The sequence below is a fragment of the Limanda limanda genome, chromosome 21 (genome assembly GCF_963576545.1).
Source record: "Limanda limanda chromosome 21, fLimLim1.1, whole genome shotgun sequence".
Taxonomy (NCBI): domain Eukaryota; kingdom Metazoa; phylum Chordata; class Actinopteri; order Pleuronectiformes; family Pleuronectidae; genus Limanda; species Limanda limanda.
Window position 1 is genome coordinate 13,583,104 of NC_083656.1, and position 26,741 is coordinate 13,609,844.

At 40.4% G+C, this 26,741-nt stretch overlaps 3 protein-coding genes across 3 annotated transcripts in view; 2 read left to right on the forward strand and 1 right to left on the reverse strand.

Annotated features, from left to right (window-relative positions):
• The first annotated feature begins 768 nt into the window (after positions 1-768).
• On the forward strand, positions 769-5,980 carry tmem130 (transmembrane protein 130). The gene is made up of 7 exons (XM_061095462.1): positions 769-829; positions 918-1,089; positions 1,180-1,325; positions 1,526-1,610; positions 2,248-2,450; positions 5,298-5,392; positions 5,840-5,980. The coding sequence occupies exons 1-7, from the start codon at positions 769-771 to the stop codon at positions 5,978-5,980; spliced, it is 903 nt and encodes a 300-aa protein (XP_060951445.1).
• A 5,257-nt stretch (positions 5,981-11,237) lies between these two features.
• On the reverse strand, positions 11,238-15,308 carry nptx2b (neuronal pentraxin IIb). Its single transcript, XM_061095314.1, has 5 exons — positions 14,868-15,308; positions 14,023-14,242; positions 12,970-13,214; positions 12,692-12,871; positions 11,238-11,468 (listed from the first exon to the last, which is right to left on the reverse strand). The coding sequence occupies exons 1-5, from the start codon at positions 15,306-15,308 to the stop codon at positions 11,238-11,240; spliced, it is 1,317 nt and encodes a 438-aa protein (XP_060951297.1).
• A 5,824-nt stretch (positions 15,309-21,132) lies between these two features.
• Positions 21,133-26,741, forward strand: part of trrap (transformation/transcription domain-associated protein) — a 77,337-nt gene continuing 71,728 nt past the window's right edge. The window contains exons 1-9 of the mRNA XM_061095126.1: positions 21,133-21,232; positions 23,228-23,277; positions 23,466-23,576; positions 23,886-23,990; positions 24,224-24,307; positions 24,573-24,629; positions 25,059-25,184; positions 25,780-25,857; positions 26,292-26,380. Of these exons, the coding sequence (XP_060951109.1) occupies positions 21,133-21,232; positions 23,228-23,277; positions 23,466-23,576; positions 23,886-23,990; positions 24,224-24,307; positions 24,573-24,629; positions 25,059-25,184; positions 25,780-25,857; positions 26,292-26,380 (800 nt within the window). The remainder of the gene's footprint in view (positions 21,233-23,227; positions 23,278-23,465; positions 23,577-23,885; positions 23,991-24,223; positions 24,308-24,572; positions 24,630-25,058; positions 25,185-25,779; positions 25,858-26,291; positions 26,381-26,741) is intronic.

Sequence of the window (26,741 nt, forward strand, 5' to 3'; positions counted from 1 at the left end):
TATAGTCTATAGTATATAGATTATATATAAATACAGTTACATGTTAGCATAAAAAAGCATGAACATTGAAACAAGAACACAGAAAACAGATAGAAGTTGAGGCAGGGAAGATAGTGATGAAGAATACAAACCATTTACCATTGAAGATTTTTAATGAGAGGCTGACTCAGCTAATTTAGACTCGGGTGACCTTAAGACAGTCATTTGAGCAATGTTGATCAGCCAGTTTAATAATCTCCCCTTAGGCTGCAGAGAAACAAACATTATCAAACTCTCTGAAGGCCTCAGCCAACTAATAGGGATGGAATATTGATCTAAGATTCCTCCACTGTCCTTGTGAAATGACTCTTTACGTCTCATTTCGGTTTTCCGGAAAACCATGAAAATACAACATGCAACATAAAAGACGATGTCCCACAACTCTGGGAGGAATTTGACCCAGGCCAGAAGCCTCCTGTTCAAAAGCTGGTTGTGTCTCTGCAGCCACATGATTGCAACGCATGGTGACAATTTCAAGCCTTTACAGCCCCCCCCACCACCACCACCACCACCAGCAGCAGCAGCAGCCCACACACCCCTTGTACAACCACTCTGCTTTAACTTTATTCCTACTGGAGGTCCTTGCAGTGATCTCCTGCTACAGCGACAGCAAACATGGAAAGGTAAAAATCTACAATCTGCTTCCTTTAAGACTTTTTGTCACGTTTCTACATTTTCATCCTTAAACTTTTGGACATGTGCCGCAGAAAAAATACCTTCTGGATCTTGATGCTTCTTCTCCTGGTGCTCCTGGGTGTGGCAGGGACTACGGACCCTTTGTCAGATTTAGGTAGGTCATCCAGATTTTCTTTTATACATTTCCTACAATCATAGTAGCTTTGTTAGTGATATATATATATATCTTCTCCTTTAAACAGAACATGTGGCCGGGAAGCTGGTTTTCTATCAGATGGAGGGAAATGCCACCTTTGTGAGAGACATGGGAGATCTGGCGTCAGATGTCCCCACAGAGACCATGTTTGAACTCTTCGATCCCCAGAGGAATTTCAGCAGATCTAAATTCACCTATACCTGGGATTTAGGCAACGGGTACAAGGATTCATTTCTTAACATTTTCACAAAAAGTTTTGGGTTGTTTTGTCTGTTTTTAATTTCCACTTCTTTGGATCTGTGATGCAGAGAAGTGATCCAGGGGACAGAGCCGGTTGTCCGCTTCCATTACCCAGAGTCAGGGAACTACACACTGCGACTGAAGGTGGGAGTCAATATGACCAAATACACTCCTGCAATCACTGGGGTCTACTCCACAGACGTTCAAGTGCTCGGTTTGTATTTCCTGTAGACATATCAGCAACTTACTGCGATTAGACGAGTAGAAAAGTGCTCATGTAATGTTTATTTTAAAAAAAATCCGTAGAAGTAACTCTCAGCACTAAATGAGATCAAAGAATATATTTAAGTAAAAGTACATTTGTATTGTTCCAAAGAAAACCCTGAATAACTTCAAACCGATATCAATGTTTAGATGCCATCAAAAACATTGAGCTGAGGAGCCCTTCAGATTATGAGGTGTCTCAGGACTCCAGTTTGGCTTTTCACGTTGATGGAAGGTAAGCTGTATTTAGTTTGTTCATCTTCTATTATGTTTTAACCGCCTGTTAATTTGTTTGTCTTTGATTTGTTTGTTTGTTTGTTTGTAAGGCCAGGCAGTTTTATTTATAAAGCATATGTCATACATTGCGGTTTAGATTCAAGGTGCTGTCCAAGGACATTAAAAACAACACAGACACAATATAAAAAGAAACAAATTTAAAATCACACCGCCCAGTTCAAGATGATTTTCAAGCAAAATAAAAAAGATTAAAAAGAGCACAAAAAAAGAGGTAAAAGAAATCAAAAGGTTAAATCTGTGTGCATTTTCTTGAATATAAGTTGAAAGAGTTAAATAATAGAGACATAATGATTGCGTGACCTTAGATGTTGTGAAAAACAATCATGTAAACAATATGACATGTCAACAACTGGATGGATTTCCACAAAAATTGGTTGGAGGAAGTGCAATGAGTCAGGGAGGAGCCCGTTTAATTTGACATTTGATCCAGATAAGGGTGCGGATCCATGAATTACTTTTTTTTACTTTATTCTTTTTTTACATTTTCCCTGATTTCACAGGGATCTTGTTATAAAAAAATCAGGGCATGTTTATGGAACTAATATCTATGTGTGTGTGTGTGTGCGTGTCTTTAGTCCTCCTATGTGGGTGTGCTGGCGCTTCCTGCCCTACTGTGTGCCGGACACGATGGGCGGCTGCACACTGACCATGTTGTATGAGAACACCCTGAGGCTGAACCACACCTTCACTTCGGCCGGCGTCCACTGCCTGGACATCAGTGTCCGCAATGAAATCAGCAAACTGCAAACCTCCTTCAGTCTCTATGTCAAGAGGAACAGTGAGTGACCACATGTACAGTAAACACACACACACACACACACACACACACACACACACACACACACACACACACACACACACACACACATTACATTAACTCATTGATTTAAAACCTTAACCTTGACCTTAATTATTTTAATGTATTATTAAGTTATGTGGACTTGCTTTTTTTCCCCATTTGGAAGATAAATCCCAATAATATGACAATATTACAGTGTCAACCGATTCAGGTCCCCACAACATGAGAAATATGTCATGGACCACTCTCTCTAACACACACACACACACACACACACACACACACACACACACACACACACACACACACACACACACACACACACACACACACACACACAGGCTGTTTCTCATTCAAAGATCCAGACACGAAAAAAGTCACAAGTCATATGTCTCATTTACTGCAAATTATTTGTCATTTTTGGTTATAAAACCATCTGTTTAATAATGTCAAAAGTGCACCGTCATCGTGCGCTGTCCTGGCCCGTGGCTGCAGAGTGTAGTTGCACATGTTTCACAACTCATCCCAAGATTGGACAGAGGGCGGGCCCCAAGCAATTGCAATTGTCTTTGTTGCATTTGATTTTGCATAACTAAATATCTGTAGTTGTTAGTCATTCTACCAAATAACCTTTCTCTGTTTTGTTTCGCAACCACTAACCCCTTTGATCCAAATCACTGTGACGACTTTTACATGATCAACAACTCTCCCCCTCCCACGTGATGTCAGGCTGTGAACGACCCTGAGAGATAGATTAATAGATAAGATAGAAAATCTCCATTGTCCGCTTGTGTGGAAATGTGTCTGTGGCGACAAAGCCGAGCACATGATGTGATAAAACGGGTTCAAAGTAGTTCACACATTGGGATTCCACTTCCAACATAACTGATATATACAATTTAGTGACCCAAACCGGTTCTAATCCCTGGAACTATTAGTCAACTTTCTAAGTATCCATTTTATAATTTCAGTTTAACTTGACAGGAGATAAGGTTTATAGATAGTTGCTCTTGATGGGACACATGGACCATGGAAGATGTTCCCATGATGGATTAACTGCAGAGTCTCAGGAATGTAAAGTTGACATGCAAGGTAATGAGTTCTGTACACTCAAGCACCAGAAAAATGCGAAAGCTTTTAAAGCGACGTAATATTTTCCTTAACACAGACACTACAGCCGGAGCATTCCTGTGTCTCTCTGTGGTGATAACTCCTTCTTATTTCTGACACAAGCAATGCAAAAATATCAAGAAAATGTAAAGAAGTAGCTCTTTATCTTTCATTATTTCCTTTTAACTTAATAACCATTAAGTAATTATACGCCTATAATATAGCCTGTAACTTTATCTGTTGTATGGTAAATAAATTACATTTGTCTACTATTGATACAAACTGAAGATCAACATACAGGCACCAAATATCTAGAACAAAGAAAATCACAAATGAAATAAAATGATATCATAATAATCTGACGATTGACCTTATTCTGAATAAGTTTCGATTGAGTTGCTAATAGAATATCCCATTCATAGTCCTATTAACAGTACATGACAGAGCATAGAGATGCCAAAAGGGAAATGTTGAAGTATCAACCAGAGGCTTAAAATGGTAGAGTAATATCTGAGAATACAATAACAATGTATACAAACAATTCAATTTATAGTTATTATTAAAAAACAATACTTTCACAAAACTCTTTTTTGACCCATAAGTATTTGATATGGCCACACATGACGCCACATGAAAATAAAATGTGGGGTAACCTCAGCGAGGGAAGTTCCAGCTCCACCTCCTCCACCAGTGGAAAGACGTCGCATGAAAAGAGATGCGTAAATATACACGTGATCCATAATCACAACAACACACAAGTAAGAGTATACACATAGGAGCATCCATATTTGATCATAGAATAGAATATATCAGAATATTGTTGACCATGTAATCAAAGTCAATGATACTGTAGATCAGAAAGATGCAGCAACATAACCAAAAGAGAAAGAATATCTCTGAAAACAGGATTGGTTTCTTTTTTTGGGTAAAATATTGCTCATCTATCTTGTTCTCATCCAATTCAACCTTATCAAACTGATTTCTTGAATCGTTCTATTCCTAGAAGAAGGAATTCATTCATTTGTAAACTCTGACTAAAGCCCTTCAACGTCCGCAAGGCTCCCCTACCTCTCCATATAATTCCCTGTGTAGACTTAATGTCATTTTGAATCCAAATAAACCAAAAATCCATGACTCTTCGTACTGATTTACCAGTTTCATCCAAGCGCCTACATGCAGCTAATAATTTCTTAATGTTTTATAATCGAAAAGATTCTAGCTGGGATGAGCTGTGTTGTGTCATGAGGTGTTTCAGAGAAAATGTGGCATTTAGCCGTGTTAGTTCCACAGACAGCGAGGAGTCAGGGGGCAGCGAGGTCAGCACATGTCTGTAATCGATTTGCTGCTGTAACGATCCAAATGAAACTCAGATAAACAGCTTTTGATGTCACATTCGAATGGAAAATCGTAACTTTACTTGGCTCTGTTTGGTTGTTTCGTTGTTTGGTTGATTGATTGATTGATTGATTGTTTGTTTCTTTGTTTCTTTGTTTGATTGATACAACAGACAGCATCTTCCTTTATTTCACCCGAAATGAGATCTACACATAGATATTAACAAACATAGATGTTTACAAACATAAATATTTACAATAATTTTAAATCAGAAACACTCAGATTAACTATTTTCACATGAACAGCACTTTCAAATATTGTTATCAATTAGAACTACACTCACAGATAACACGCTTTTTCTTCTTCCTGTTTCACTCGCAGGCAACCCTCAACTCTTCTTCATGCTGTCATGTGCTGCCGTCCTCATCGCCACTTTCTCCTTCATCGCTGTCATCGCCTGCCGCAGCAGAACACAGGTACATAAATGGCTTAATGTGCTGCTAAATCTTAGAATTAATCACGTGTAAATGTCATCTTTAATACGTCGGCGTAACTTTTCATGACCCTGGGTTTAATGGGGATGACAGGACATGGATATAGTGCCATAGTTGGTTTCTTCCAGGTCATAAAAGTAAGTAGTGGTGGAATAAAGTTCTTCATCACAGTATGATATTGTTTTAGATTAATTGATTAATGTTTGTTTGTGAACCTCCTTGATTACATCAATGGTTGCATGCTCCCAAACGACCACAAGGAGGCGATCTGCATCCAGAAATAAATGATACCCGAGCAGAAATTTGAGTGAGAAGTAGAAGCTCCCTGGAAAACCAACCTGCTTTAAATATATGTGACGGATCTTTATTGTTTGTGCATTTGCAACAGACATTTCACCTATTAACCCTTTGATAAATGTCATTTAGCAGATTCCTGTGTCCAGTAACGCTTTATACCTGAAGAATCCAGAGTCAGAAGGCCAGAGCACGATTCTCTTTAAATTCTCCAACCTGGAGAGAGGAGAGAAGGAGCCGCTCCTCCTGCAGTGTGGGACTCAATACATCTCCTAAGCACCAGAGTTCCAGAGGCTGCTACATGCACATGTATATACATTTGGTAGCAGGAAATACACACCTATGTCTTTATAGAAACAATAACCACTTTCCTCGTTACACATATCAACATGTTATAGGTTTATATCCATGCACCTGTGGATGATCAGTACACAACCCGCTGCCTAATCTGTGGTTCAGCAAGTCCAATACTGTCTGCATTGTCCCTTTAAGATAGGTGAGCTTGAAGGCTGACATTCACTCATAATTATTTAATAGCTCAAGTGTAGGTCATGTTTGCACTGCACAATACTATACTCTTTTGTTTATGTATTTTTTCCCCATATTGATGCATACCTTTGAACCTGACTTTGCTTTGCTTTCAATAGAAGAATAAAATATAAAAATATTTTCTTTGTAACAACGCTCTGTTTTGATCTTTGTCAAAGTGGAAACCAGAAGCTGCACATTTGAAGAGCAACAAATGTGCAGAACACGCTCAAACACCACAGCTTTAGATGCTACAAAGACCAGTTTGTTTTTCGGATTAGCTGGCATGTTAACATGGAGGATGACTGTGAGCTGGAGGAGGCTGATGATGTTTTAAGATCCAGACCTGATAGGGTTGCCAATTTATGAATTCTGTACATGAAAGGTAGGTTTTATAAGCTATATTAATATAATACAAATAATACAAAATAATACTAATATCTGATTATCCAGCTGTGGATCAGGAGGTATAGAGGGTCATCTACTGACCAGAAGGTCGTTGGATCGATCCTCGGAGGCTTAACCCCAAATTGCTCCTGATGACTGTGACAACAATGTGTGAATGGTGAGGGATGGTTAAAAAAATGCACATGGGTGTGTGTGTGAGTGTGTCTTGCACAGTAAAGTGCTGTGAGTGGTGGATAAGACTGGAAACAAGCTGAACAAATACTGTTTAAAAGTACCTGCTTTTGGCAACTGAAAGTGAGGTGATCACCAAAGTCATCAGGATGTATCTTCTGGGAACCCAGTATAATGTATATGGACAAAATTCACTAGTAACACTAATCAATAATTCATTATTATAGGCTGAAATGTATAACAAATACATAATGAAGAAAATGGAGCTTTACAAGTAAACACTTTGAGGGAGACTCAGTATTCTTCCACATTAAGTAACATGTGCTAAGTATCAAGAGAAAATGGTTTGAGTAGAACTTAACCAAACAAAGGGGATGGCGTATAATTACCTCACACAAAACAAAATCCTTGGATCCTTGAATATATTTGGAGATTTTTCAAAGTAAAGTCCAACACTTTCACTGTGGAACAGATCATTTCAGGATTTTCACTGTAGAAAATAGATCATTTCAGGATACTTCTAAGTACTTTAAAAACACTTTGCTCAATAAGTTCAGAGAGAGACTGATATGCCTGTATTCAGGACCTATCTGACTACCTACATACTGAATAGCAAACATATTTACTGGATAGATTTGGAGATTTTTTAAAGTAAAGTCCAACATTTTCACTGTGGAAGACATAATTTCAGGATTTTCACTGTAGAAAATAGATCATTTCAGGATACTCAAAGTACTGTAAAAACACTTTGCTCAAATAGTTCAGAGAGAGACTCTGTGCCGTTTAGCGCATTGACGGTGTTTGACGACAGCTTTTCCCCCCGTTAGAGGTGTCACAACATTCATTCACCGCGACTCTCTTGATGAATGCCAGCTGTCAGAGATGCAGCGAGGAGCGGCAGGTGCTTTGAGCATCGACCTTGGCGCTAAAACACTGCTGATGGTGACAAGTCTGCAGCGGTCCACGGCTCTTGGAAGAAGAACGCCTCATGAATCTGAATTCAAACGCCTCCCCTCTCTCCGATGAAGCTGTCTCCTGTAAATAGAAAGGGTTAATGAACATAATGCTAATGTACACAAATGTACCACCTTTTCATTACTCAAAGTAAACAAACCTGGGTTTTTGTATTCAAAGAAACCGTTTTGCAAAGATATTTGGCAAAGAAGGCAATGTGGCTTTTTCAACTCACCCAAAATACAACCTTTATGAGAAAAAATAAATGTCACTGTACATTTTTACAGAAAAGTGAGTTAAAAGATTTGTGAGTGTTTCTGTAATAAACACTGACCTGCTGTTGTTGTATCAGGCCTTCTCAACCATGTGAGTGAAAAATAAGAGGGAGCTCTAGTTGGAGATGTGTTATAGCAATGTGTTATGCAAGTTATAGAGGCTGTGATCACAACCCTGATACAGTCACCAATTAATATAACATTGATTCGCACACATATTGTAAATCCAATAGTCACTCTCCCTGTAGCTCTTTTTTGGTCTCCACCAACTCCTGGTTAGGTTTAGTTCAAAATGACAATAATAATATCTGTATGAGCAAAAAAGAAAGGAAGAAACGAACTTTAGCAACAGATGGAACAAGTAAAATCTTACCCACCCCCCCTTTTTTTCATTTTAATTTAAAAGATTTAGTGAATTGCCGCAATATTCCAGCTTTTTCACGACATTCATGGCTCAGCGAGAGCAGATGAGCAAATTTAAAGCAGACAAATTTACATCCTTCTGCCTGTCTGACTGTGATCCACCATCATCTCTATACGTATTCAGTATATTAAATGTGTTAAATATTTCCATTCCTCACGGTTTCTCCATCACAACTTTGATTGTAATACAGTGACTTTAGTCCCAAATGATTGTTTATCATAAACATAAAAATTCCTCCCAAATTATGCATTTAAGGATTTCTCTCATGTGAGACACCAGCTGGACGCCGGTTAATTTGCTTTATTTGACCCGTTTTGAATTCGGCCAGGTCTTTAAACTTCAGTGCCTTAGTTTTACATAGAGTGGGTTGGTTAGTTCTCTGTAAGTGGTTTTATTTACAACTCTTTTTTTTATCCAGCTCATAAAATCAGACGTGAAGTTCAAGCCCACACAGCTTGTCTTGCACGATTTCTTTTCCATTAGCATGTTCATTATTGATCCCCCCCCCCTCCCACACACACACACACACATACAGACATAACAAACTCATCCAGATAAAAGACTATAACATAGAGAGCATCCAGTGTCATTAGAAAATGTGAAGAGCGGTAAACAAAGACGTGTGTTCCACTTTGGCCTAAATGTACAAGCTGAATAAAATCTGTCCGCCGCTAGAAAAACAGCCTGTGTGAATTCTACAAACTTATCAGTCTGCGACGACAGTACAAAGGCGGCAACGACGGAACCATCAAGCTCTCGAACATCAAACCAGTCGCTGTCTATAATTACTCATTGTACATTTTACTCAACTGATTGTTTATTTGTTGATTTAAGGTTCAGCTGCTTCTGCGGCTTCCAAAAAGCTGATAATAGTTCAGGATCTTTGGGTTTTGTTGGTGCTACAAATCAAGGGTGTAACCCGGGGAGATTGGCATGGTCAAATATTCCTGAAGATTTCTACATGATTATTTCTTACAGAGGAATACACCTTAGAAATAATCACTATTATTATGCCAGATAATACCGACTGGCTAGCAGCCAAAGTAGCTCGAATAAAATTGGAGTGAAAAACCTTTTTCTTTGTTCGTGGTTCAAATTAAATTGAAATTGTTTTAAAAGAGTCAATCTATTTCATTCAGTGAGATGGTATGAATATTATGCCCTCGCTCACAATATAAACGATTACATTCAATCCTCAGCATAACATATTTACCCTACCTATTTTTAGAACTGTGTGTGGTCGCAGGCAGTCTCTCTGTCAAGAGGGGGTGTGTCTGTGGTGTCATCCGTGACCTTTCGGCCTCTCTTATCAGGTAAGCGTTGCTAATGCCGCCCAGGACACCTGCTGTTGCTCTGACCCAGGTCATCTGACTTTAAAGACCCCGCTCAGCCTGTGTGTCGCTAACCTCACCAGACCGACACATACCCAGAGACACTTAGCAGATCGGTCATGAGCTTAAACAAAGTCTGCAGCAGAGCAACTGGCTGATCTCGCATGACCCGGATTCATTTCACTCTTAAATACCTGAAACGGATACCGAGAAATATTCCAATCAGCAGGAAACATACAGTGTAATGGCTGTTGGTCATTTTCTTTATTTCCCACATTTTCATTTACAGACAAAGCGAAACATTTTCAGTATTTATAAAACATTAAATGGCACTTAAGTTTTCTTTCGAAGGCCACAGGACAAGGTTGACATCGCCTCATACATGTACACTCGCTTAAAACAGATATAACATTTTAAAAAAACTACAATCTTCCCGAGCAGAGACACTAGATAATGTAAGATCACACGACACATGCAATTATTAACATATGTTTCAATCTTTTGTTGAATGCTTGGTCACAATACCCACTGCAACACTGCAGATCACAAATAGTCACAAGATTGACGCTATGAATACATTTATATCTCGTTTTTGTTCAAATGGAAAAGGCAGGAGGGGGGAAAAGCACAGTGACAGACTCGCTAATATCACTTGCATCAGTTCCACATGCAGAGAATAAAGCTTTCCAATGAGCTGTGGTTTTCTCTAATGAGCCGGCAAACTAAATCAGTATGAGTGTTTCTTTTACTGAGTCTATTGCACACGTGCTCCAACCAGTGCCACGACACAGATAAAGTGCAAAATAGTAATCGTCCACTTACATTCCCCCTTAAATATATTGAACACGTCAGGATCAGAGGCTTGATGGATGTTGGCTTTAAGTCCATTTCCTAGTTAAGCTAGAGACATAACATTAGCAAGACCTGTTAATCTTTCCTCCCACACAGCGCACGCAAACGCCAGCTCACATGCCAATGCCAAACCCTAAGCTTTAGTCTGGACCTCAGCATACTTGTAGTAGTCGCAGGACCTGCGTGCGTCTGGCTTCAAAGCTTTGGGAGGTGGATGGAGGGAGGGGGATGGTGTTAATACCTGAGGGGACCTTTCTGCTACGGCGTGGGTGTACTGACGTTTTTTAAAGAACCTTAATCACGTAACAATTTGCACTTTGGTTTGTTCCCACATTGACACAGATCCACACGGGCATGGAGGTAACAAAACGTCTAAAACTGACGTGTGTATGTATGCAAGCATTTCCTGTTTTCAGAAATCCTAACACATAACCCAAATATACAGTATCTCTGTGCAAAGCCGATCAAACAACACAGTTACACATCCATGTATAACATTATGTTCGTTAAACCTGCTCACAGTAAGAGAAGGCATTAATTAAAATTGCTGAGAGGATGGAAACGCCAGTTAATCAAAGGAGAAGCAGTTTTCAAGCGTTGGGCAGCCGGTCCTGACACACCTCCAGAGGCCTTTTGAATGCCCCCCTCCCGAAAACCTCCACGTTGCTTGCCAGCCAGGAGACCACGTTCCCCGGGATGTAAGAACTGCAGTTGGCCATCGACTGGATCTCCACGGGCTTGAGCACGCGGTCCCAAATGTTCACCTGACTCAGCTCGCCCACGAAGGCCTGTCCGGCGTCGAAGCGCCCGCCCACCACGTCCTGTGAGGGCCACAAAAGGCAGGAGGTGCATTTTAAAGCATCGTCATCAACAACAGCACCATTATGCAATGTAATTATCTTTTTGAGTTGAAGGCGTCGTTAAGGTTTTTTTTTATGTCTGTTGTTGCCTCTCGCCTACACACAGTATAGTTTCAATCGAGGAACCCAAGGTCAGGTGCTTGGCTTATTTTATCCTGTGAATTTCATGACTTCAGCAGCTTGGTGACGACTGCAATTACAAAGCTAACACATTGTAATGGTGGAAATTTGGCTTCTTTTCGCAGAATTTCAAGTAGGGGGATAAAGCAAAATCTATCTATCTATCTATCTGTCTGTCTGTCTGTCTGTCTGTCTGTCTGTCTGTCTGTCTGTCTGTCTGTCTGTCTGTCTGTCTGTCTGTCTGTCTGTCTGTCTGTCTGTCTGTCTGTCTGTCTGTCTGTCTGTCTGTCTGTCTGTCTGTCTGTCTGTCTGTCTGTCTGTCTGTCTGTCTGTCTGTCTGTCTGTCTGTCTGTCTGTCTGTCTGTCTGTCTGTCTGTCTGTCTGTCTGTCTGTCTGTCTGTCTGTCTGTCTGTCTGTCTGTCTGTCTGTCTGTCTGTCTGTCTGTCTGTCTGTCTGTCTGTCTGTCTGTCTGTCTGTCTGTCTGTCTGTCTGTCTGTCTGTCTGTCTGTCTGTCTGTCTGTCTGTCTGTCTGTCTGTCTGTCTGTCTGTCTGTCTGTCTGTCTGTGAATGTGTTTAATTAAATCAAAGTAAAACAGGGAATAAGAGCATTAACCTGCTGATGGTTCTGGAAAAAACTTTAGACGTAGCTTTAGTGGGGTTAAAAACATCATCTCCACAGACGGCTGCATCTCTTTCCTCCATTCTCACATTTTTAATAACGCGCTGATTGGTCCAGAGGGAGACCACAGCATGTGCTCTGCAGTGACAGGTTTATTCTTGTCTCATAGATTTGTTTTGTCAAGATAACCTGCCGCCACCTTATTACCTCTTCTTCGTCTATTGTTTCCACCTGCAGTTTGCAGAGATGCGTCATAAGTAACACCGGTTGCTGGCAGAACATACTTGACATGAGGAATTGATATATTTGTTTAAAAAAGAAGAGAAAAGTCACTTTGTAAGGAAGAAATGTCATTTGTGTCCTCACTAAATGTGAAGACACAGGGATGTGTCGAATACACACAAACCTGATCACTGATATTCTCTGACATTTTGGGGTTGCGTACCTGCTCCTGCCCCAGGATGATGACTCCCCCTGGTTTGATCGGGTGCCAGGCAGCCAGGTTGTCACCGTTTCCCAGCTTCTCTCCATTCTGGTAAGCCTCCCATTGGCCGTCTCGTGTTGTCCAGCAGATGCAGATGTGGTGCCACCTTCCGTCTCGCACCTCCAAAGGCAGTTGGGCAACCTATTGTCACAATACACTGCACTTAGTAATCTTCGTTATGTGAATTAGACTCAAATTCCACACAGTTCAAGAGAGTTGAGAAAAAAGAAACTTCTTGCCTTGTCGTTGATGAGAAGCTCTATTGGGTTATTGCCCCACTCGATCAGCACAATCTCATTGGCTTGGCCCGGCACCCCGTACGAGAAGGGTGTCCCTATGCCGGGCAGGGCGCTGGACTTGATCCACATGCAGAGGGTGAAGGCGTACATCTCCGGTAGGCTCTTGGTGATGCGGCCGTACAGGTAGTTGGTCCGCTGGGGGAGGGACACCTTAAACTGCTCGGGGGACAAGAAATCTCCTCCCCCTGAATTGAGAGAGAGAGAGAGAGAGAGAAAAAAGAGATGAGAGGTGTTTCATGTCTTTTCTGAAAGCTGTTCGTCTCTGCCTGGGAGTGAAAGCTTAGAATCAAAAGCAGTACCTCCCTTTACAATACACACGCAGTCGTGGTTTAAAACAGCCTCACAAAGAAAACTCAACGAATGTGCTCGTCTCTCACTTTTATTTCACCATCCCTGATTCATCAGACTCGCTCCACTTTTTTACCTCTTGAGTGCCTTCCTCTGCCTCCTCTCCATTAGTGTATTATAAGGAAAAATAGGTTGGATGCTTTGATGTCATCATGCATCATTCCCTGGATCCAGGGTGGGTCACAGGGAGGCACTGGCCCCATCTCCAATCTGATTAGCCCCCTAAGTCCTTTCATTAGCTTTTTAATATACTGTATATAAACTAGTTACTCACCGACAATACTAACAACAAATATGTCAATTTGTTCTGTATTATATAAGCTTTTTTGTGCACCAATTAAAAATATCTATATTTAATGATGTGTGGTTTTGCTCAAAGCTACAGAGCTACACTAAACAAGGAATGACTTAAATGTGCACCTTACTGAATCAGCATAGATGTTGGACATATAATTGGACCCACTGTATAAATTGTGGCCCATTCTGGCCCCTGATTTAGAATAATCCCAGATCCACCACTGTCGCCCATCAATCTGCCTTTATCCAATGCACAGTGACCTTCGTATCTTCAGCAAAACTACAGTCTGAGACCGAGAGAACTCAGACTTTTGGCCAACACAGTTCTGTGATGTAAATGTCCCATACCTTTCTCCAGCTCACTGATCCGCTCCACCAGGGCGTTCAGAGTGCTCTCGGTCTTCAGCCTGTAGGCGGCCGTGGCGTTGGACAACATGCTCTTCTCCTCCTCCAGGTTGCTGACTTTCCTCAGGAGCTGCTTCTCCAGCTCCTGGAGGCGACGCTGCAGCAGGTCGCGCAGCTCAGTGGGGAAGGGGGCGCCGGATATGTTGGCGCGACTCTGCTGTTGCTACAGTATAAGGAGAGGGATGGGCATGGAGATAATTCGGTTGCAATGAGCCTGCTGAGAAGTGAAATTGATGCTTCATAACAACGTCTTAGACAAGCTGTGCTTCTGTGTGAGAGGCTGGCAAACCTGTGTATACACTTTTAGTTTTTTTTTATCAGTGGACGTTAGTACATTCTCTGTATTTTTTTGTCAAAGGTTCTGGTTAGTTTTCAGCAGTGATATTAAATCATCCATGTTAGTCCCTGTTTGTTCCTTTTACTTTAAATGTAATAATATTTCAGGAGAAGTGCAAATTGGCATCAGAAATTAAAATATGAGTGATGGATAATCATCATATTTTGGGGCACTCATTTAAAAAGTGGGTTGAAGATATTGTTCAAGCTTTATTTTTAAAGCATGATAAACCCACAGGTTTTATAATTGGTCCTGAGTAATAGGAAGTTGGAGGTTGCTCAGTTAGATAATTAATCTCTTTCCCACGGATACCTGAGTTTGATCACCACCATATGTGCTCTAAATCTACTATGTGTCCTAATCCTGCAAATCCGTTCTGCGCATCAAACTGTGCTTTTACGCACTTGGCTCAGGTGAAGTAACGCTTTGTGCCATATTGGTAGTACCTTACCTCCAGGTTCTCCAGCCGGTCCTTGAGCCCTTGCATGGTTTTCCCGAGACCGTTAATAGACCCACTGGGGTCTCTGGGTACATCCCCCATCGTGTTTTGCTTTTCTTTGCCCCAGGAGCCCCCCTTGTCGTACTTTCTGTCGTCGGTGGTTGATGCGCAGAGGGACAACTTGGTGGTTAACTCGTTGATTGTGCCAACCTGTTTGGAAATCGTTTCTTTCTGCAGTAAAATCGTCTCTCGCAGCTGCATGACGGTGTTTCTGAGCTCCTCTTCTTGACTCCCGACGGTAAGCTCCGGTAATAGCGTCACGGGGCAACTGGCATCGCCGCTGAGGGGCACTGCCCGGCAAATGTAGCGCTTCCCATCGTCCGCCTGGATGCTCGGTTGTTGACCCGAGCCCGGTACACAAACGCATAAAAACCCGAAAAAAATTGAAAACATACCGATGGCCGGTCAGGAAGAAAAGTGGGAAACCAAACACTAAATCCTTAAAAACACGAAAGCCACTCTGAAGTTTGGTGCGTAAAAGTGTTCCCCTGCGTGGAAAATGCCCCAGAAAAAGAGAACACACATCACGTGTAACTATATCTACAAAGTAGCGCCGTGTCTGAGCGTCGAAATCAAGAAAGTTCTCAGCAGAAAATCCGATAAAGGGCGATTGTGTGGGTGTAAGCCCGGTTAATGTGACTTGTGTGTACCTGGACTATTCCTGGCACAGGCGGAGCGCGCAGTGTGGTGCTGGTCGGACAGCTCCTCTCAGGAAAGAGGATTACAAAAAAAGGTGACTGCGAAAGCTCCTGGATTGGTTGTAGAAGGCTGACGTCACCGAGCTGCGAGGTCAGACCTTTGTTCACTGGTTTATTTGGAAAGTTAATTTAGCAATGCCAAGTATGGGGAGTTAATTGTGTCACAACAATTAGGCTGATAAGGGGGGTGCCACAGGGACTGGAAAGCTGTGATTAGTTTTGCGGCATCCCAGGAGCGTTTCATGTAATTTTTATTTCCGTCTGTTCTGATGTGAGAAATGTGGAAGTGTTGGATGGTACAGTCTGTGGATCATTACTTGATAAATATAGATCAGCTGATAAGGCCAGTAAGTTGATAAAATATTTTTTTAAATCAAAACTTAAAACATACATTTATCGCGCCACATTCCCTGATTTGCCCTTATTCTAGTTTTTGTTATTGTAATAGTTGGTCATACTCAAGTTTCTGTCACATATTTAATGTTTTTATACTTTCATTATTATCTTACTGGGTTATATTTGGATGTATGTGTTTTTACATTTATAAATAAAGGTGTTATTATGATTATTACTGTAATAAAATCCAGAAAAGACATATAATTTATGATAATAATTAGCGATATAGATGCCAGTTCATCCAGTCATAAACAACACGACAAATTATTCAGACTGCAGGTGAATCTGTTCAATAAACCAAGCGGTGGAGAAACAGGATGTGGTGGTAAACAATTAGCAGCAGCAGCCTGTGTGCTCGTGAAAGGTCAATAACGCGTGGGGCGCAGACTGCAGGAAATACCACTGTGCTTTGAACATGGAGTCCAACCCTGCTCCAAACCACACAGGGGTTTACTTGTTTTAATGACACTCGAGGATGATGAAGCAGAAACTGTTTTATTTTTCAATGCTGGGCTTTAAAAGAGTCGTCTTCTAAAGGAAGTCACTTGTGGCAATCGACATTTGCTCTGAATAAACCAAATAGGGACAAGTCATTAGAAATACACTGTGATTTGGTGAAGTTGTTGCTTTTAAATGGGTGCAAATCTCACAGGCAGTTTCAAACTAACTAGTGTCAATAAGTCTCTGTCATATATATTAGGTCGGTCTGTATCATTTTAAATAGAAAGACTTTTTCCACGTCCTTTACGCTTACTATAAATTACAGGAGCCTTGGTTATCGACCCATTAGAGTCACTATTCTGCTCTTATTGAAACGAATACACTATTAACAAAAGCCGATTTATATAACATGCGTCATAGGAAAATCCTTCATAGTTTTCCAATGGTGGAACAAGTTTTAAAATGTTCTAATACAATAACAAGATTGTTAACCACTGGTTAAATCTTTGATAATGGGTTGTCTTTATATAAACTTGTAATATGTCTTTATTTTAAGTCTCCCTATTTATATATTTATATAATTCCAAGCATATTATTATTATTTTATGTAGGTACCCAGCACATAGTAAAATACTGTTATAAATCTGTAAAACATTTGTTTACAGGAAAACGTATTATTCCTTATGAAAACTTGATATTTAGCAATAACATTTGTGCCCTCGTATTCGTCATTTGCCTCTCACATATGACACACACCCTCCTCTCTCCCCATGTTTCCCTGCCTGCCTCCTCACTGTCCTATAAAGGCCAACATTTCCAAAAGTATCACTTTAAAATGAAATGGAGTTAAAAGCTTCTGAAAATTTCAGGGGAAATTCAAACTGAATAACATAAATCTTTTAAAACTGTGGCTAATCGACAATCCATTTTATACAGAATTGCAGCACATTATTTTTGCTCTGTTAATAATTTCTATAACACAGCAACTACTCTGCCGGTTTGCATGCTGTGGCTCAGGTGGTAGAGCGGGTCGTTCCAGAGGGTTGGCGTTTTATCCCAGTCTCGCCCATTGTGCATGCTGAAGTGTCCTTGAGTAGGATGCTGAACCCCAGCAGTGAGTCATATGTGAAAGGTGTTGCCTATAGATGCATTCTGTGAATGTTTGTGTGAATGGATGAATGGCAAAGACTAAGTGGTCAAGACTATAGTGCTATAAATACAGACCATTAGGCCAATCGAATGCATACTTTTTAGGACAGAGATGAAGATGAGCAATGTGAGTGATGATCAACATCTTCAGTTTGTTGTACAAGGGCTTTATCAGACTCTCCCTCCCTCTGTTTAACACAGAATATTTTACTCTGACATCACACCTACTCTCTGGTTACCAGGTGACAAAGACAAAAGCTGATGAAAAAAAAAGATTATATATATATCCTAGAAATGAAATAGTCATCCAGCTGCAACACTATAATCATGAAATTCAAATCTTGAATAATAACCACAAAAGCTGGAGGACAAATCTGATATCATTACACAAACGTTCGGTTCACAGAGTACGCGTCCTCTCATTTCGCAGAGTTTGCGAGAGCACTCTGGTTCAAATGAGAAAAAAAGAATGAATGTGGACGGGAGCTTTAGATGCAAGAATAGATTTTTCAGGGATCATTGTTGATGATTCAGACGCAGACTCAAGGAAAGTGCACATCCTTCTATATGAGAAACAACAAAGGGGTTATCCAGCTTCATCAAAGGGCATCGGCAGTGCACTAAAAAAAACCAACTACCCACATTTATAATGGACAGATGAGTGGTTTTAGGAAAAGCTGCAGAACCAGAGCATCATCCACTCTCCCTTCTCAGGATAAAGCCCCTGTCAGGAAGAAGAAGAAGAAAAAAAAACACACAAATGAAGCGAAGAGGACAGTGCAATAAGCCTGAGACAAACATCTTTTAGCAGATCATTATTACTTAGGGGACAGGGCGCGCAAAAGAGAATGAGAATGTCACATTATATGTCAAATTATCTGCGACATTATACGTGGCATTCACTGAAAAGAAAATATCATTCTGCAGCCTTTTGCCAGTGGGCTCGCTCTTTGGATGGAGGGGGGTGCGGTGCGGAGAGTTATGAATTAAAACTCATTAAGAAAGCATATGGGCAGGAGACAGGTTTGATAGATTAGACAAGATAAATAATAACCATCTTTCAACCATACTGCATTATTCCCAAAGCTATTACAACAAGGATTTTGTAAAAAAAGAAAGAAAAAAAAATCTCATCTTGTATTTTTTTTTGTGAATTTGGTGATGAGAATTTGAGCAATGTTTAAAATGATCACAAAGACTAATATACTGTGATTTGAGATAATGCAGAAGAGAATAAAAACTGTCTCGATTCAAGATCAGCGAAACAGTTTTAACAGTTTTCAGGCACCTGAACAAAAGAAAGAAATATCTCAACCTGAAGATCAGGATGTTTTGTTCTCTTTAAGCCAACACCAGGCATCCGATTAAGAAAATAATGTGATATGACTGTGATGCTTTATGCAAACGTCCACACATTTTGTTCAAAGGGATGTGAGACACAGTTCCTTCTCTTTTATTCACTGAGGGTTATTTATTGGCATCAAGGTTGTTTTACTGAGAAATTGTACAGTTTGCTCCCACTTCAGTGTGCTGCCATCTCCTGGTCAATACAACCCACATAACTGGATATTGAAGGAAACAGGGACTAAATGAATGAACAGTGGTGGTGGAGGTACAGAATATAAGTACATGCTGATGTAGCCTATTTCCTTATGCAACCGTCTACCACTATGGTCTCAGCGGTGGCATCTCTGCTGCTGCAGGAGTCGGATGTTCCCTGCTTGCTCTGGTGGAGTCAGTTGAGAAATTCCCCTCTCAATATTTATTAGATTTTAAAACGTAGAAAAACAATGTGAACATGTGAAGCAATGCAGAGTAAAAGAGAAGAAAGTACAGATAGTTGCTGATATATGGAGGAAAGTAAAAGTACAGATTAAATGAATGATGTACTTAAGTAGGAAGTAAGTAAATGTACTTTGTTACAATCAGTTGTTGGCCACAGATCTGTTTTCATGGAGATCTTTCGTGCGCGTCGTGAATATTTTTCTCTGGCTGCTGTTTGTTTTCCTCCAGCGTAACATTTAAGATCTTTAATTCCTAGGAAACAAAACCTCCTCTGAACCAGTTGACCTCTGACCTTGTGAAACTGTAATCCCAGGGAATATGGTCGCAAAAGTATTTTCTAACTTTGAAACATTTACCACTGAAACGTGATGGAGTGTCTATTAACAACTTGCTGACATTTATAACTGCAGACCCCGATGAGTTATAAGAAAGTGTGACCCAACATTTATGACTCTATTAATACTGGAACGACAGGACTTAATGACCCATTAACCTGACGGGTAATAACTTATACAAGAGCACAATTTATAAACAGTGACTCGCTCTACAATCATAATGATACAACTTCAAGCCAGGCTTATAAAATGACCACTAGTAAAACCCTTGTTTTACCATTTTAATATATATTATTAAGATGAATATATAAATCACCACATTATTCCAATATCTGTTGACATGTTCAATCTACTCTATCGTCACTGGAATCAAACCAGGATACTCGTGGATATAATTATATATTGTATTTGTAACACATCAATGGTAACAGAGGGAGCTGCCGCCAGTGAGCATGCGCAGTCCTCCGCACATTTTCTTTACCCGAGCGAGAAGACCATCGAAAACGATGGTCTTATACCGACGGATTTTCACAGTGTGTCCTTCCGCACGGACTAGAATAAAATCCTTTGAACACCATAAGCTGTTCTCTCGCAGTTTAACCTACATTTTCTCATTTATATACAAGTCTCCATATAGGTAAAATATATTAAACTGTTTTACAAGTTAATAGGGAAAAGACGATCAACTAGTCGCGGAGGGATATCACTCTCAGCAGCAGCAGCGCGAACCCGGCGGATACAGAGCGACAGCTTCCGGTCTGTGGAGCTCGGTAAGTGCTAATGCTTCGCTTTTTATTTAAAACTTTAGCACAATACTGGATGTTTCTCTCAGCCACGTATATACGAACAGCTTTGGGCGTGTATTAACAACCCTGTGCTTCTCTCTGTGGCCTGTTTTTATTAATGTTTAACATAGTTTCACGTCATGGGATGCGCGAGCGCTTTCTTTCTTTGGGGGGGAAGCTAGCTCGTTAGCTAACCGTTGCTAACGTGTTTTGTAAATTAACATAATTTGTGTGCAGCCATGAGAGATTATCTGTGACTACTTGCGGTTTATTGTGCGACCGAGGGAGCATCCGGTGTCTCTTGTGAACACAAACCACAGTGTTGACGATGAAAGCGAGTTTTTAATTCATTCACGCTGTGCAAACTGTGCTAGCTGCTGCCGAAGAGGCGTGTTGTGTGTGGATGTGTTGCTGCCTGGTTGTTGAGACACTAATGTTCCTGTCATAAGGCTGAGTTTACCCTGAATGTTGAGAAAACTCACTCACAAAATACATTTCTGTATTAAAAACCCAAGCATCGCTTTCCCTGTGAGTGTTTTGAAGTGTCTTCTGGTTGCTGCAGGGTTCATGAGCTCCCACTGAGAGCCCCCCCCACCCTCTCAGCTGCCCGGGCTGCCCCACTGCCACCATGGCCTTCGTGCCCGCGCCCAGTCCCACCGTGGTGGACCAGACCACCCTCATGAAGAAGTACCTGCAGTTCGTGGCTGCTCTCACAGACGCCAACACACGTGAGTACACGGTGTCCTCGATGTTCTGCCCCCCCCCACCCCACCGACAGTGACTGCAGCGATGTCGAGTCACGTCAGGTGTCCGCTGGCACAAGGTGGCCCCACACTGTGCAGTCCCAGAACTGGGATTTTCGAAGTTGGTCACATTTATTGTACCCAATACCTGAGTTATTTATGGCAGTGTCAATTAAAGTCAAATGTATTGAAGTAGCCTATAAGAAACAGCAGGGATCACCAAAGTGCTATATAAACACAAGTATGGATTAGTAAAAAGAATGCAAGAGAAAGATGCAATACAATTAAACGAGGGACATTATCCTAAGACAGAAGGGAAATTTAGACTTAAAATGACCGATAATTGGAATGGACCCAATTTGGGACGGGAGACTATTCCAGAGTCTGAAAAGGACAAGAAAGAGGGATTGAAGTGTATGTGTAAGTCAGTAGATTGACAAATATTCTGGAGATGTAATCTTGCAGCCACGAATGATCTTATCTGCACTAGTCAAATCTTGAGGTTTTACATTTCACCGTTTTCTTCCACGTCACCTTTATTTACAAGGGTAACTTTTGGCCTGGTGTCCTTCTTTATAACATGAGCAGATGATCAATGCAGTGTAAATACATACAGATGCAAGTTATCAATAACTTTATATAAGAATAAGAAATAAGATATAGAAATAAGAAACAGCAGGGATTGAGCCAAAGTGCTATACAAACCCAGTATGGATAACATTACATTACATTTCATTTAGCTGACGCTTTTATCCAAAGCGACTTCCAATAAGTGCATTCAACCCCGAGGGTACAAACCAAGAACAACAAGAATCAAGAAAGTACAAATTCTTCAAAAATAAAACAAAACTACAACTATAAGTAAGTGCCATTTAAGTGCTACTAAATTGTTAGTTTCAAAAATTGTTAGTAATTTTTTTTCAATTTATTTTATTTTTTTATTCAAGGTATAGTCTGAAGAGGTGTGTTTTTAGTTTGTGGTGGAAGATGTGTAAACTTTCTGATGTATGGATGTCAATGGGGAGCTCATTCCTTCATTTAGAGCCAGAACAGCAAACAGTCTTGATTTTGATGAGTGTTTAGCTCGCAGTGAAGGAGGATAAGTAAAAAGAATGCAAGAGAAAGATGCAATACAATTAAACGAGGGACATTATCCTAAGAAAATGATCGATAATTGGACTGGACCCAATTTGAGACGGGAGACTATTCCAGAGCTTAGGGACAGCCTCAGAGACGGCTCGGTCCCCTGTCCTTTTCAGACAAGAAAGAGGGATTGAAGTGTATGTTTAAGTCAGTAGTTTGACAAATATTCTGGAGATGTAATCTTGCAGCCACGAATGATCTTATCTGCACTAGTCAAATCTTGAGGTTTTACATTTCACCGTTTCCTTTCACGTCACCTTTATTTACAGGGTAACTTTTGGCCTGGTGTCCTTCTTTATAACATGAGCAGATGATCAGATGCAGTGTAAATACACACAGATGCAAGTTATCAATAACTTTTCATCAGAATTTCAATTACTAGGCAATTTTTAAGATGAAATATGTTGAAATGAATGAAAAGATTCACATAAAAATAGTTAGGGTCCCGTACTAGTTATTGTTTGGATTTGAATAGTTACTGTTAATACAAATTTACATAATCTATTTGTTATGCGTGTTATTTATTACACAAATGGCCATTTTATTCTTGCCGTCAGTGTGGTGTAAGAAAGACAGCTGTGTTTAGCAGGGGCACTGTGATGAGAGCGATACCCTTTAGTCCAGTCAGAGGTACGTGTGCGTGAGAGAGTGCTTGTGGAATGAATGCGTTTGTGTGTGTGTGTGTTTCTTGACGTACCTCTTGATCAAGCTGGACACTGTAAGTCAAACTGATAAGATCTGAGAGCCCCTGCTGAGCACATAGAAACTGTCATGAAAAGTCAAACCGTATCATTAGCATGTTTGATTAATGGTGGCGCTCTGTCCTTCAACTTCCAGCGGATGAAACAAAGCTGAAGATGATGCAGGAGGTCAGCGAGAACTTTGAGGTGAGTTTGATGAATGTTCTCAGTGTGTAATGGAAAGACTTTATTCCCCTTTTCTCCGCTGATTGACTTTTAGGAACTTTAATGGAACCCAGTTATGTTCAAACCTGTACTTTTTTCACAGCACGGAAGCATTTCTCGTACTGATTTGCTTCATATCATAAAAAATCTATTGGATTTGTCGATTTCAGAATGTGACGTCTTCACCTCAATACTCCACCTTCTTGGAACACATCATCCCTCGCTTCCTCACATTTCTTCAGGATGGGGAGGTGCAGTTCCTTCAAGAAAAACCCACACAGGTATGAAGACAAGAACTTAGGTCATTTCCTACACACAATCATTTTCTGTGGGTCTGTGCCTAAGAAGAATTCAGGGTACAAGAAGTTAAAGTCTCAGGAGACAACAAAGTTTTACAGCCAAAAGACCTGTTACTTTAAGGTTAAAAGCAGTTTAGCAACCTTTGAATTAAAGTTAAAATTATTGCTCTTTCTGTCGGAGTTGTTGAAAATGTATTTAAAATTCCTCACAACATCATTAGATTAAATGAAACGGTTACGGTGACTGTGAATATGGATTATTCAAGTTAAAAATGTTTTCCATTTGTACAGCAATTGCGAAAGCTGGTGCTGGAAATCATCCACCGCATCCCAACAAATGAACACCTTCGTCCACATACCAAGAACGTCCTGTCTGTGATGTTTCGCTTCCTGGAGGTTTGAGTCCAGTTTTCTTACAGCATAACATTTACAATTTTGTTCTGTTACACCAAACTGTGTTTAATCAATTTCTGCTAGAAGTTGAAATTGGTGACATTGCTGATAATGTCTAAAATGTACGCTTTACTGTGGAAAATTGGTAAAACACTGTTATGTTTCCAGGTTTTTCACACAAACAGAAGCTGTTCCATGGTTATTTCACCGAATTTTCTGTCCCTTGCTTTCTCCAGATTGAAAGTGAGGAAAATGTGCTGATATGCCTTCGCATCATTATTGAGCTGCACAAACAGTTCCGCCCTCCAATCTCTCAGGAGGTGAGTTCTTGAGTTGCGGAAAGAATTTGTAAAGTGATTTTGATCAGGCCGCCCTCGGCTAAAGGAATTCTTAGGTGATGAATTTCTGTCAGATTGATTCCCCAGCAAGTGATCCTTTCTGTAATAGAAAGAAATTCATCAAAAAAGTGGTTGTTCTCCTCTCATTCTTGAAGAGATGAACTTTTGAACATTTTCTCAGAGTGTTGAACATCTTGTAGTCTGAGAGTTCGGGATTAACGTGTTTTCAATAATCCTCTCTTCTCAGATTCATCACTTTCTGGACTTTGTGAAGCAGATTTATAAAGACCTTCCCAAAGTTGTAGTAAGTACTACTCCACCTCCCGTCAGTCAACTCTGATTCTTCAAGTCGTGCACATGTTGTTGTTATTTGTGGTCGTTTTGTGTGGACTCTGCTTGTCCCAGACATCTGTACTGTGGATGCCTGGGACAAGTGCAGGCAGCTGCTGACCCTGGCACAGGCCTGGCTTGTTTACTATATCATGTGAATGTGGCCTGAGCAACCCAACAATCTGTGTTTGAAAATCTGGCTTAAGTGCTGCTTGATGATCTGTATGAGAAAAAAAAGAATTAATCAAACATCATACTCCTAATGATGAGCCAAATCTGATTCAACAAATGAGTATAGTTCCATTGTCATTCCCTCTTTGGTTTTCTTTCCAAGCATGTCTGTGTATCTTTGTCTTACCTTCATGATTTTTCTCTGTTGCCTCTTTCTTTCTCCTCCCTCCAGGCCAGATACTTTGAGAACCCACAGGTGATTGCAGAAAACACGGTTCCCTCGCCAGAAATGGTGGGGATGATCACCTCTGTGCTGGTTAAGACTGCACCTGAGAGGGAAGACAGCGAAACACGAACAGTAAGATGACCAACATTTATTGATCCACTTAATTGTCTATGCTCCACAGTTTTGTTGTTGTTATCCACTAGGTGGTAGTAGTGCACTGTGCTGGCACATCAATAGGAGCGACCACTAACTGTGGTTATCCTCAAATGAAAAATATAAAGAACGTATTTAATGCTCTTTTTCCAGCTGTGGATTGTTTCACATTAGTAGATCCATAATTATTAATAACAGGGAGATCTGTAAACATATGGAAAGTAAACCTGGGATTTGAGGGTTTAAGGTGGGATGCTAAAACAGAGGTTGTGTGACGAGATACATCCAGGTCATAGTCGTCTTAAAGTTTTATAAAGGTGATGCTGTACATAATTTATGCCTCACTGAAGACCTTGTTCCTTCATTGAAGATCCTCAAAAAGATTTTTGTATTTCATTTTTGTGCTGGAAACATTTGAGACAACATTATTCAATTGAACTGTTTGGCCGAAAATGTTAAACTTGACCTGTTGACCTCTTCTTTAATGCTGCAGTGGTGTATTTGTCACAATAACTTTGTGTGTCCAGCAGCTGCATGAGTCTGTTAGATTACAGTCTCCTCCTTTTCTTTCCAGCACACCATCATCCCTCGGGGATCTCTGTCTCTCAAGGTGCTGGCTGAGCTGCCGATCATAGTGGTGCTGATGTATCAGGTGGGTGAAATACTCCTGGACCGCTCTAAAGATACAAACTGTATTTCCTCTTGTTTACCTTTTGATAATGTGGTTCTTTAACAGGATAAGGGAATAAGTAAATGAGTCACTACAAAATTGGAGATCTGCCTTTTGCTGAAATTTAGAATTTGCAATTTAAATGCGTAGAAAATGAAATAATGACTGTCTTACCAGGCTAACTGTAAAATACACTTCCTGTGTGGAGGTGACCATTAAGTTGCTGTTTATTGCCAAGATTCTGACTGAACTGACTCATCTACGGTTTAATTGGATTTATAAAATTCCCAGCATATTTTCTGCGCTAAAAGCACATATTGTGTTTTTTTGGATGAAAACCTTCAGCTGTGAAAATGTGTGAATTTATGAAAATGAGTTTCACTGACTGTGTTTGTTTCTTTGCTGTGTCCCTTCAGCTGTATAAGCTGAACATTCACAACGTGGTGTCAGAGTTTGTGCCCCTCATCATGAACACCATCATGCTCCAGGTGTCTCCACAGGCCAGGTAAGATGTGTGTGTGTGTGTATTTACATTACATTACATGTCATTTAGCTTACACTTATCATTATTTTCTCACACCCTCGTATGTGGTCTTGGCAAGTCATGTTTAAAATAATTTATTTGAATTGTTCTCATTTCTTGTGTAGCACTCAGCTTGTTTGAAACTGTTGCTCTGCACTTTCATGCCAAAGCTGGAGTTAAAATCCATCTGAATTTGTAGGAATTGGCTTAGCGGGAGGTGAAATCTCTCAGGGTTGAAAGAGAGTTTTGCTAAGCATTCTGAATGGGAAGTAAATGGAGCAGAGTCAATTTAGATAAAAAATACCTCAGCAGTGTGTGGCAGGTACAGAGAGAGTTTATTTCT